Consider the following 13,469-nt stretch of genomic DNA (forward strand, 5'->3'; position numbering starts at 1 on the left):
ACATTCAGTCACCAAAGAAATCCAAAATTAAAACCATGAGACACCCCTTTGCATTTAGTACGATGGCTACGAGAACAGGGTGGAGAGAGAGTATTGGCGAAGGCATGCAAAAACTTCAACCTTTACCTACTGTCGGTGAGACAGTACAATGTTGCAACCACTGTAAAAAACAATTTGGTGGCATCGCAAAGAAATGAAACACAATCAATAGATGACCCAGCAATTCTACTCCAAGGTATAAATCAAACAGGATTAAAATCAGGAATTCAAACAGACATCTGTACACCAGTGTTCACAATATCCTCACAGTAACAAAAAGTAGAAACAAATCAATTATCCACCCACCTGAATACCTAAATCAAAACAGCTACATGCCTACAATGGGATATTATTAACTTAGAAGTAATAAAGAACCAGTTCTGGGGCAACATGAATTATCCTTGCAAACATACAGTTGAGTGAAAGAAGGCAATCATGAAAACTCACATATAGATTTGTTGTTCAAGTTGGCCAAGTTGTGTCCAACTCTTAGCAACCCCACGGGCTACAGCACATCAAGCTCCTTTGTCCTCTACCATTGCGAACAGCTTGCTCAAACTCACGTCTGTTGAGTCAGTGATGCCATCCAGCCATCTCCTCCCTTCTCCTCCTGCCCCGAATCCCTCCCAGCATCAAAGTCTTTCCTAATGAGACATCTCTTCACATCAGGTAGTCAAAGTATTAGAGCTTCAGCTTCAGCATCAATCCTTCTGATAAATATTCAGGACTGATCTCCTTTAGGACTGACTGGTTTGAGCTCCTTGTAGTCCAAGGGACTCTCAAGAGCCTTTTCCAACACCACAGTTCAAAAGCATCAATTCTTCTCCTGCGCATAGCAGTTGAGAGTGACAATATATAGACTTGAAATATTTCTTTTCCAATACTCCAACCAGTCTTTTGCTACACATCCAGTTCTGTTGCTTCTTGTCTTCCATACAAGTTTATCAGGAGACAGGTAAGGTGATCTAGTATCCCATCTAAGAATTTCCCAGTTTCTTGTGATTCACAGAGTTAAAGGATTTAGCGTAGTCAGTGAAGCAGAAGGAGATGTTCCTCTGGAACTCCCTTAGTTTCTCTTTGATCCAAGGAAAGCTGCAATTTGATCTTTGCTTTCTCTACCTTTTCTAAACCCAACATGTATATTTGCATGTTTTGGTTCACATACTGCTGGGCCTAGCTTGAAGGATTTTGAGCATTACCGGGCTAGCATGTGAAATGAGGACAACTGTTCTGTAATTTGTTGGAGAAGGGCATGGCAACCCACTACAGTATTCCTGCCTGTAGAATTCCATGGACAGAGGAGCCTGGTGGGCTACAGCCCACAGGGTTGCAAAGAGTTCAACATGACTGAAGAGACTCAGCACATACACATGTATGGTAGTTTGAACATTCTTTGGCACTGCCCTTCTTTGGGACCAGAATGAAAACTGACCTTTTAGTGAAGTAGAGGCTTAATTTTGGGGCTTCCCAGTTGGCGACAATGGTAAAGAACCCTCCTGCCAATACAGGAAACAAAAGATGCGGGTTTGATCCCTGGGTTAGGAAGTTCCCCTGGAAGAAGAAATGGCAACCAGTTCCAGTTCTCTTACCTAGAAAATCCCATAAAGAATTGAGGGGAGAAGGGAAAATGCAGGGAATTTTTAGGGAAGAAATTATAAAGGGTCCTAGAGAAAAAAAGATGGTAAGCAGATGTTCACAAGAAACCAAAATTTTAAAATGTATAGAAATCATATTCTTTATGTCAAATTTCATTTGTGCCACTTTTATGCAATCTCACAACAAAGATTCAAAGAAGATGATGGGCCAAATGGTCTGAAGAGATGAATCCCTGAGGATTCCTAACTTGATTCTCACAGCTCAGTTCAACAAGTATGAGACCCTGCAGCTGGAGCGTCCTCCTTGTTTAGTGACTAAGTGTTCGACTGTGAACTTGTGGAGTCTGGCCTGCCAGGCTTCTCATTCCATTGGAAGAATACTGGAGTGGGCTGTCACTTCTCCTCCAGGGAATCTTTCTGACCCAGGGCTCAAACCTGCATTTCTTCTGTCTCCTACTCTGGCAGGTAGATTTCTTATACTAGCATCACTCATGATGTAGTCTATATCTGAGAGTTATTCAGTTTGCTCAGTTTCTTTGATGTAACATGCAAAACACATGTTTTAAAACTTCTGTTTATTCTTCTGCTCTTATTCTGTCTTTTACTGAGATCAGATGCAGGAACTCAGACAGATAGAAGGGAAAATATTTTTCCTCCCTACATTTGACAAAAACCATAGCACACAATTAAAATTTGTGGCTAAATCACTGATTAAACAAATTAATTTTATGCTACAAGACCTTCTAGAAGTAACACCAAAGAAGGCCCTTTTCATCACATGGGACTGGAATGCATATGTAGAAAACAAGAGATACCTGGAACAACAGGCCAAGTTTGGCCTTGGAGTTAAAAATGAAGCAGAGCAGAGGCTAACAGAGTTTTGCCAAAGAACGTATTGGTCATAGCAAACACCTTCTTCCAACAACACAGAGAAGACTCTACACATGGACATCACCAGATGATCAACACTGAAATCAGACTGATTATATTCTTTGCAGCCAAACATGGAGAATCTCTACACAGTCAGCAAAAACAAGATCGGGAGGTGACTGAGGCTAAGATTATGAACTCCTTATTGCCAAACTCAGACTTAAATTGAAGAAAGTAGGGATAACCACTATGCCATTCAGGTATGACATAAATCAAATCCCTTACTATTATACAGTAGAAGTGACAAATAGATTTAAGGGATTAGATATGATAGAGTACCTGAGAACTATGGATGGAGGTTCGTGACATTGTACAGGAGACAGGGATCAAGACCATCTCCATGGAAAAGAAATGCAATAAAGCAAAATGGCTGTCTGCGGAGGTCTTACAAATAGCTGAGAAAAGAAGAGAAACTAAAGGCAAAGGAGAAAAAGAAAGATATACCCATCTGAATGCAGAGTTTCAAAGAACAGGAAGGAGAGATAAGAAAGCCTTATACAGTGATCAAGGCAAAGAAATAGAGGAAATCAATAGAATGGGAAAGACTAGAGATCTCTTTAAGAAAATCAGAGAAACTAAGGGAACATTTCATGTAAAGATAGGCAAAAGGAAGGACAGAAATGGTATGGACCTAAAAGAAGCAGAGGATATTAAGAAAAGGTGGCAATAATACACAGAAGGGCTATACCAAAAAGATTTTCATACCCAGATAACCACAATGGTGTGATCATTCACCTAGACCCAGACATCCTGGAGTGGGAAGTCAAGTGGGCCTTAGGAAGCTTCACTATGAACAAAGCTAGTGGAGGTGATGGAATTCCAGATGAGCTATTTCAAATCCTGAAAGATGACGCTGTGAAAGTGCTGCACTCAATATGCCAGCAAATTTGGAAAATTTAGCAGTGGCCACAAGACTGGAAAAGGTCAGTTTCCACTCCAATCCCAAAGAAAGGCAATGCCAAAGAATGCTCAAACTACCACACAATTGCACTCATCTCACACACTAGCAAAGTAATGCTCGAAATTCTCCAAGCCAGGCTTCAACAGTTCTCAACGGAACTCCAAGCCAGTTCTTCAACTGGGAAATTCCAGCTTTTCAAGCTGGATTTAGAAATGGCAAAGGAACCAGGGATCAGATTGCCAATCTCCACTGGATCATTGAAAAAGCAAGAGAGTTCCAGAAAAACATCTACTTCTGCTTTACTGACTATGCCCAAGCCTTTGACTGTATGGATCACAATAAACTGCGGAAAATTCTGAAAGAGATGGGGATACCAGACCACCTGACCTGCAATGGACTGGTTGGAAACTGGGAAAGGAGTAGGTCAAGAATGTATATTGTCACCCTGCTTACTTAACTTTTATGCAGAGTACATCATGCAAAATTCACAGCTAGATGAAGCACAAGCTGGAATTAAGACTGCTGGGAGAAATGTCAATACACAGATGACACCCTCCTTATGGCAGAAAGCAAAGAACTAAAGAGCCTCTAATGAATGTGAAAGAGCAGAGTGAAAAAGCTGGCTTAAACTCAACATTCAAAAAACTGTGATGAAGGCATCCAGTCCCATCACTTCATGGCAAATAGATGGGGAAACAATGGAAACAGTGACAGGCTTTATTTTCTTGGGTTCCAAAATCACTGCAGATGGTGAGTGCAGCAATGAAATTTAAAAAAACACTTGTTCCTTAGAAGAAAAGCTTAAAAAACACAGACAGCATATTAAAAAGCAGACACATTACGTTGCCAACAAAGGTCTATCTGGTCAAAGCTATGGTTTTTGCAGTAGCCATGTATGAATGTGAGAGCTGGACTTTATTATAAAGAAAGCTGAGTGCCAAAGAACTGACGCTTTTGAACTGTGGTGTTGGAAAGGACTATTGAGATTCCCTTAGACTGTAAGAAGATCCAACCAGTCCATCCTAAAGGAGATCAGTCCTAAATAATCACTGGAAGGACTGATGCTAAAGGTGAAACTCCAATACTTTGGCCACATGATGGGAAGAACTAACTCACTGGAACAGACCTTGATGCTGGGAAAGATTGAAGGCAGGAGGAGAAGGGGACAACAGAGGATGAGATGGTTGGATGGCACCACCAACTTGATGGACATGTGTTTGAGCAAGCTCCAGAAGATGGTGATAGACAGGGAAGCCTGCCATGGAGCAGTCTGTGGGGTCACACAGTTGGACATGACTGAGCATCTGAAGTGAACTGAAAGCATTGATGCCTCATAGCACTAACAACTTACTTTAGCCAATTGTTATTTCCACTAAACACATTTGCTGACAATCAAAAAATGTCTATCTTCTCTATATATCAAGGTGTTTATGACTATCAAAAGGTTAACATATCCTTGCTTAAGACAGCTCTTATTTGGTATAGGCATCTGCTGTTGTTGCTTTTAGGAAGGGCAAAGCATTTTTCAAGGTGCTTTTAACTTACTAAGTAAATAACTGTTTTGAGCAACAGGGAAGTATGCACACATCTTAGAAGGATGGCACTCAAATATAAAAGATTCCCTCAGGTTATTTATCTTCACCTATTTCTGAGAAGAAAAATATTACAAATCAGTGAAAATCCTGTTTTACTTAAAGGTGCTGCAAGCTAAAAATGCAACTTACCAAAGCAGTAAACAAAGGATGTTGCTGTCGTCAAGTCATCACAATAAAGCTGCCTTGATGCTGAGCCCTGAGAGAACTTTTGATAAGGCAGGATTTAACCAGTCAACAGATGGTATTAACTAGTCAACTACTATGGCCACTCCTCTCCCCACAGGGCACACTGAAGGGACCAATGATGACAAGCACTGTAATTAGCCCTCGATAGTGGAAGGGCATATGAAAAGTGCATATGATTTCAATGAGCCCAGACTTTGCATCTTTCCAAACAGAAAAATGCTGAATTCTTTGAGATTTTTGGATTTCTTTAACTAACAGTAATCATTTTGGTCAAAAAACACATAAAAAGATGATCATCACTGATGAGCATTTCATAGACATGAAATCAAAACTACAGTGAGATATAACCTCACATCAGTCACAGTGGCCATCATCAAAAGTTTACAAACAATAAATGATGGAGAGGATGTAAAGAAAAGGGAACGCTTCTACACTGTTAGTGGGAATGTAAGATGGTGCAGCCACTATAAAAAACAGTATGGTGTTTCCCTAGTAAACCAGTCATCATATGATCCAGCAATACCAATCCTAGGCATATATATTCGGAAGACAAAAACTACAGGCCAAAAAGACACATGTAACACAATGTTCAATGCAACGCTATTTACAATAGCCAGGATGTGGAAGTACCCTAACTGTCCACTGACAGATAAATAAAGATGTGGTGTGTATATACATATATATGTGGAATGGAATATTATCTAGCCATAAAAAAGAATGAAATGCCATTTGTAGCAATATGCATGGACCAACAGACTATCATACTGAACAAAATAAATCGGAAAGAGAAACTAATTTCATACCATTAATCTTTTGATACTCTGAACACCTGGTCTTTGTTGTAAAAATTTCTATATAACCAGGCCCTGTCTTATCTCTGTGGAACAATCTCTCAGAATTATCTGTGGTGCTGTGTCCTGAGCCCAAGTCTTCAGTTTTGTTCACCAAATAAAACACAACTCTACATTTTCAGGTTGTGTATTTTTTTCGGTCCCAGTCAGAACTTAAGAGATTATCATTCTCCTGCACTGCAGGCAATTATTTACCAGCTGAGACACAAGGGAAGCCCAAGAAAACTGGAGAGGGTTATTACCATACAATGTCATGGATAATGTCAGATTTTCAAATATTTTCTAACTTAAGTAGAAAACTTTACAAATCAAGAGCAAAAATGAGAAATGCTATTTTTGTTTGTGAAATAATAAATATATTTCGTGTAAGCTCTGTTTGTGATAGAGAGCTCCAAAAATATTTGGAAAGCCCTGAATGAAGTGTTTTTATTTTTCTTAAGTGCTCCCTTAGGTTCACTTAATGCTGAAGAGAGGACTTATAAGGAAACCTTAGCAATTCTCAGTGTGATGTTAGGTAGGGAGGAGAAAGGATGCAGAATAAGTGCTACAATAAATTCCTGAAAAGTGAGATTTGATTATTTCAACCCAGTTCCTTAGGGATAGAAGTTCCTAAGCTTAGAAAACTTTCAGATCTCATCTCTGTACCCCTTCATTTTCCTTTTCATTTGCATGCTTTACAACATTCCTTATAGTAAATTAATTAATGTTTCCCTGAGCTGGTGAGTCATTCTAAAAATTAACCAAACTCAAGAAGGGGGTTTGGGAAACTGTCTTATAGCTGGATGATCAGGAAGATACATGACAACCTAAATACAACTCACTTCTGAGAAGAGCAGTCTTGGGGAACTAAATCTTTTTCCTTGTGGGATCTAAGCTATTTCTAAGTAAACAGTGTTAAAATTTGAGTAAAATTTATAGAACAATACTGAGAACTGGAAAATTATTTGATGGTGTTTGAAAGCACTTCAGGGTAACTCTTTCATAAAGTTTCCCATTTCCATGTATAGATGAAAATACCAAACAGCATCTTTTTCTAATGTGATGAGGTTTTAAACATCACATTTTCACAAGGGCAAGGAAAGCAGCAATGCAAATGTATATTACAGGTTTTGCAGAGTGATCAAATTCATTTAATGTTTACATGAAATTACATAAAATCTTGACATTTCCATCCACTCTACTTTTTTTTTCCTGTGTTTCTTTTGTTTATGAGCTTGCATGTGTGCAAGCTAAGTCACTTTAGTCTTGTCTGACTCCTTGCAACCCTATGGACTACAGTCTACCAAGCTCCCCTGTCCACGGGACTATCCAGGCAAAAATACAGGAGTAGATTGCCATTTCCTTCTCTAGAGTGTCAAGGTTTGATTCCCTACCCAGGGATCACACTTGCATCTCTCTCTCACATCTAGGAGATGTGCATTGGCAAGCAGGTTGTTTACCAATAGCACCACCTGGGAAGCCCCTTTATGAGCTTAGAAGAAACTACAGTACAGTTTTAAGTACACTGATAAAAAGTAAAAACAACTGCATTTTTCTATGTTGCAAATGAAGCAGAAATTGTAAAAATGAAATAATTACCTTTTGGATAATCTTCCAATAAAAGGTTGAAGTGACCTAACTGACAAAAGAATTCAGACTCCACTTTTCCGTCAGCTTTTAAGATTAGAGATTCATAGCAGCAAACAGCCTAGAAAAAAGAAATTATAAATAAGTATTAAGAAAAAAGCAAAATCCTAACTGCATGCTTTCTGAGAGAACAGATAGATACTTTGTGAGAGTACTCAAAAAATCAAACAGTGTTATTTCCATCAAGACTGAGAATTCAAATATTCCAGAAATTAGAAGAAAGTGGGACTTCCCTGATGGTCCCAGTGGTTAAAAATCCACCTGCAAATTCTCAGATATAGGATTCAATCCCTAGTAGAAAAAGATTCCACATGCTGTGGAGCAACTAACACCAAGCTCTGCAACTACTGAGTACGTGTGCCACAACTATGGAGAAGCACGCGCTTCTCAACAAAAGTTTCTTCATGCCACAACTAAGACTCAATGCAGCCAAGTAAATAAATAATAAATAAATATTGTAGAAAAAGAAATTAGAAGAAATAGCTTTCTAATTACTTAGCAGAGCCATCACTTATGATTCAAGTTTTTATTATGATTCAAAGCTGTCCCATATGAAAAAAAGGAGAATAAGACCTGCCAAGTAAGATAATTTAGAAGTTCCTTTAATGACTGTTAGTTTCCAATCTAAATTATAACTTCAATCCTTATGCACGTAACTGAACTACACTCAAATGAACACAAGCAGAAAGAACTTTACTAAAATTTCAGGAGCCATTAACTACATTGAAATGTGGCAAGTCCAAATTGAGATGTGCTATAACTGTAAATTGCACAACAAATTACAAAGACGGCATACAAAAGACTGATACATTTACTAACAATTTTATGTTGATCATTAAGTTAAATATATTATTCAATTTCATGTTCCTCTTTACTAGTTAATAGTTACCAAATTTAAAAATCATATGAGGAATTAAAATTCTGTGTTTTACTACATTTCTATTGGATAAAGCTGCTCAACAATAGCTACTATCTCAGGTATTTCTGCAAAGAAATGTTACACTTTAGAGTACCATACATGATGTTGTGTAGTTTTTCAGGCAAATACATCATATATTTTCTTACTAATGCTTCTCACATATTTCCAACATATAACTCAAATATTATCTCACCTCCTACCACAGACATCTTTCAAGCTTTTATTAGAGAAAAAGATTACACTTAAAGAATCTCTTAAAAAAAAAAAACTGTCAGAAGTCTGCAGATAGAAGAAATTAAGATTTTATTAAAATATCAGAAAGAACAGTATCCTGGAGTATCTGCGTAAAGAACAATGTTCTGCAGAGTTGTCATAAATTGTGGGAAAATTTATTCATACATTAAGATATGGGGGATGGGGTGGCAGTTCCATAATGATCCAGAGGTTAGGTTTCCACACTTTCACTGCCATTACTCAGGGTCAATCCCTAGTTGGGAATTAAATAGTCTAACCTATGACTACCAAACACACATACCACATCTGCTTTATTTAAAGACAGAAATAAATAACTCCCTTCCTCCAGTGTTCATGGTAACACTTGCAAGACAAGATACCCTATTTACATAAAGTTTAGGCAAAACTATGTATAAACCAGAACGACTACCCACCATCTTCTTTTTTTCCTTTTTCTTTTTGGCCATACCACTTGGCTTTTAGGACCTCAAATCACTGAAAACAATTAAAAATCTGAATCTTTTCTTAGGTTCCAGAAATCACTAGAAAGTGAAAATAAAAAATTTCAAGCCTCTGTCAACTTAAAAAATTGTCAAAACCTAAAATATGAGAGTTCCGTTTTAGGGAGAGGAGTCAGGTTAAACAGAAGTTTGCAACAAGGGGCAGGTAGTCTGAACATCAAAAGATTATTCTTAACTAAGGAAAATCAGCTGTCCCAAGTTAAGGAATTTAGCCCTTTTCTACGTATGAGAAAACCCAAGAACCTGGGCTTGTAGAAATCAATCACTGACTAGCATCCTTTGATTTGATTATTCACAACCTTAGTTCCTTTTTCATGCAGGGAGTAATGGCAGCCCACGGCTGGCTGCTGAATAGCACACATTGTTCTTTCTGGGCTTAGAAATTAACATTCGGAGGGTGGAATCCCTAATAGTTGTGATATCCATGTGTACTGATTTGGAAGGAAATACTCCTTACCATAGTCCCTCCCTGTGATAAAAACTTCAGCCAATTTGGGAGACATTTCATGACCATTTTTTGTTCCATGGTGCTGGGAGGTTCTTCCCAGATCACAGAAATAAGAAGTTCTATTGCTATGTCACTCCAGGTGTTAACTTCTGGATTAGGCCCATTGGTAAGTAATCAAAGATTCTCTGTATCCTACACCTTCTAATCTATTAAGATCCAGGAGATATTTTCTATTTTGCTTCTTCCCATACATGGAATCAACTATATAATTATCAATTGTATACAGAACCATATCTTTGATAAATAACTTTAAGTTGCCTGGTCACCAACACATTTGCTGGAGGCAGGGTTACACCTCCAACAATCTTAAGAGACAAGAGACAACAATCTTATAAGATGAAGTAGCTTATAACACTGACAAACTTTTAAAGCAACAGAGAGAAAAAGACAAAAACAATTTGAAAAAGAGAACAAACTAAAACTAGATTATAAATAAACTGGTATACAAAGAAAACTAGGAAAACAAATTAAAATTAGTATAACTAGTTGGAATTCAAGTCTAGTAAACCATCAAGTCCAAAGCAAAGTTAGCTGGATAAGTCAAATTTTGGCAGGATCAGGCAGAAAAATAGGGCAATGTTTCATCTTTGTTTACAGAGGTAGACTTTATCAACTTATTATAGGTCATAGTGTAACAGAAAAAACTTAACTGAAAAGTACCTTTAACTGTTGTTTTCAAAAGTCAAAAGTTATGTCATATTTATCAGTTCATTCAGTCCCATGTAATGTATTCCTGTTGACCCACATGAAGTAATCAGGACTTTTCATTAACAGATAGTCACTGTTACTGAATTCAGTGGTATTACCTAAAGGCTATCAGAAACACGTTTGAAAATTCTTTTAATAGTCTTTTTGAAAATAATTTTGTAAAGACAATGTAAATTTATGATAATCTATAAAGGACAAATTTTAAAATTATAGGCTAAAGATTTGAGGACAATGCAATTAGGAAACTGATTGTTTCTATAACATAGAATTTCAACATGATAACTTGAATTATGATAACTTTATCAGATGATTGATAAAGTTATGACTAGTAACTTTATAACATTACTTCATGATATCACATATTACGGATTTCATGTAAAATTTTGGGTTATCATTAATACACTAATGCTTATCCGTACACATTAATTGCCGACTAAGGTCCGTCTAGTCAAGGCTATGGTTTTTCCTGTGGTCATGTATGGGTGTGAGAGTTGGACTGTGAAGAAGGCTGAGCACTGAAGAATTGATGCTTTTGAACTGTGGTGTTGGAGAAGACTCTTGAGAGTCCCTTGGACTGCAAGGAGATCCAACCAGTCCATTCTGAAGGACATCAACCCTGGGATTTCTTTGGAAGGAATGATGCTAAAGCTGAAGCGCCAGTACTTTGGCCACCTCATGCGAAGAGCTGACTCATTGGAAAAGACTCTGATGCTGGGCGGGATTGGGGGCAGGAGAAGAAGGGGACGACCGAGGATGAGATGGCTGGATAGCATCATGGACTCAATGGACGTGAGTCTGAGTGAACTCCAGGAGACGGTGACGGACAGGGAGGCCTGGCGTGCTACAATTCATGGGATCGCGAAGAGTTGGACACGACTGAGCGACTGAACTGAACTGAATACATATTAATGATACATATCCATAAACAATCTAAAGTTTACCTCTCTAATCCTGATAACGTTTCAAATTTAAAACACCAAAAACATAGCTTAATATATCTAAGATGTCTCACAAATGTTTCTTTGAAGCATCCATACCAGATTTCATTTCAGTTTCTCATGGAAACCACCAGTCCCCATAGTTTGCTCAAACTCATGTCCATCCAATCAGTGATGCCATCAAACCATCTCATTCTCTGCCATCCCCTTCACCTCCTCCCTTCAATCTTTCTCAGCATCAGGATCTTTTACAAGGAGTCAGGTGTTTGCATCTGGCGGCCAGAGTATCGAGGTTTCAGGTTCAGCATTATTGCTTCAAATAAATATTCAGGACTGATTTCCTTTAGCACTGACTGGCTGGATCTCCTTGCAGTCCAAGAAACTGTCAACAATCTTCTCCAACACCATAGTTTGAAAGTATCAATTCTTTGGCGCTCAGCTTTCTTTATAGTCCAAATCTCACATCCATACATAACTACTGGAAAAACCATAGCTTTGACTAGATGGACATTGCTGTCTAGGTTTGTTATAACATTTCTCCCAAGGAGCAAGTGGTTTTAATTTCATTGCTGCAGTCACCACATACAGTGATTTTGGAGTCCAAAAGATAAAGGCTGTCACTGTCTCGTTTCCCCACTGGTTTGCCATGAAGTGATGGGACCGGATACCATGATCTTAGTTTTCTGAATGCTTAGTTTAAGCCAACTTTTTCACTCTCTCCTCTTTCACCTTCATCAAAAGGCTCTTTAGCTCTTCTTTGCCTTCTGCCATAAGAGTGGTGTCATCTGCACATCTGAGGTTATTGATATTTCTCCTGAAAATCTTGATTCTAGCTTGTGTTTCATCCAGGTCAGAATTTCACATGATGTACCCTGCATAAGTTAAATAAACAGGGTGTCAATATACATCCTTAACATACTCCTTTCCCAATTTTGAACCAGTTCCATGTCTGGTTCTTACTGTTGCTTCTTGATCTGCATATAGATTTCTCAGGAGGCAGGACAGGTGGTCTGGTATCCCCATTTCTTGAAGAATTTTCCAGTTTGTTGTGATCCACAAAGTCAAAGGCTTTGGCATAGTCAATAAATTAGAATTGGATTTTTCCTGGAACTCTCTTACTTTTTTGATGATCCAATGGAGATTGGCAATTTGATCCCTGTTTCCTGTGCTTTTTCTAAATCCAGCTTGAAAAGCTGGAAATTCTCAGCTGAAGAACTGGCTTGGAGTTTTGTTAAGAACCGTTGAAGATTAGCTTGGAGAATTTCGAGCATTTCTTTGCTAGTGTGTGAGATGAGTGCAATTGTGCAGTGGTTGGAGCATTCTTTGGCATTATCTTTCTTAGAGAGCGGATGAAAACTGACCTTTTCCAGTCCTGTGGCCACTGCTGAGTTATCCATATTTGCTGGCATTTGAGTGCAGCACTTTCACAGCATCATCTTTCAGGATTTGAAATACTTCAACTGGAATTCCATCACCTCCACTAACTTTGTTCACAGTGATGCTTCCTAAGGCCCACTTGACTTCGCATTCCAGGATGTCTGGGTCTAGGTGAATGATCACACCATTATGATTATCTGGGTATGAAAATCTTTTTCGTATTCTGTGTACTCTTGCCACCTCTTCTTAATATCTTCTGCTTCTGTTAGATCCATACCGTTTCTGTTCTTCATTATGCCTAACTTTGCATGAAATGTTCCCTTGCTATCTCTGATTTTCTTTAAGAGACCTTTCTCTAGCCTTTCTCATTCTATTGTTTTCCTCTATTTCTTTGCCTTGATCACTGAGGAAGGCTTTCTTATCTCTCCTTGCTATTCTTTGGAACTCTGTATTCAAGTGGGTATATCTTTCTTTCTCTCCTTTGCCTTTAGTTTCTCTTTTCTCAGCTATTTGTAAGTCCTCCTAGGACAACCATTTTGCC

At 38.2% G+C, this 13,469-nt stretch overlaps 1 protein-coding gene across 23 annotated transcripts in view; it reads right to left on the reverse strand.

The window, feature by feature from the left end:
• The window catches only part of LOC132659058 (lysine-specific demethylase 6A-like), a 166,816-nt gene that overhangs the window by 131,656 nt on the left and 21,691 nt on the right, over positions 1-13,469 (reverse strand). For all 23 annotated transcript variants that reach the window (XR_009599039.1, XM_060408701.1, XM_060408700.1 and 20 more), the window contains exon 3: positions 7,676-7,784. Coding sequence is in view for 22 of the 23 variants with exons in the window: in XM_060408701.1 (XP_060264684.1) it covers positions 7,676-7,784 (109 nt within the window). In the remaining variant the exon portion in view is untranslated. The remainder of the gene's footprint in view (positions 1-7,675; positions 7,785-13,469) is intronic.

This window comes from Ovis aries, chromosome Y, assembly GCF_016772045.2.
Source record: "Ovis aries strain OAR_USU_Benz2616 breed Rambouillet chromosome Y, ARS-UI_Ramb_v3.0, whole genome shotgun sequence".
Classification (NCBI taxonomy): Eukaryota; Metazoa; Chordata; class Mammalia; order Artiodactyla; family Bovidae; genus Ovis; species Ovis aries.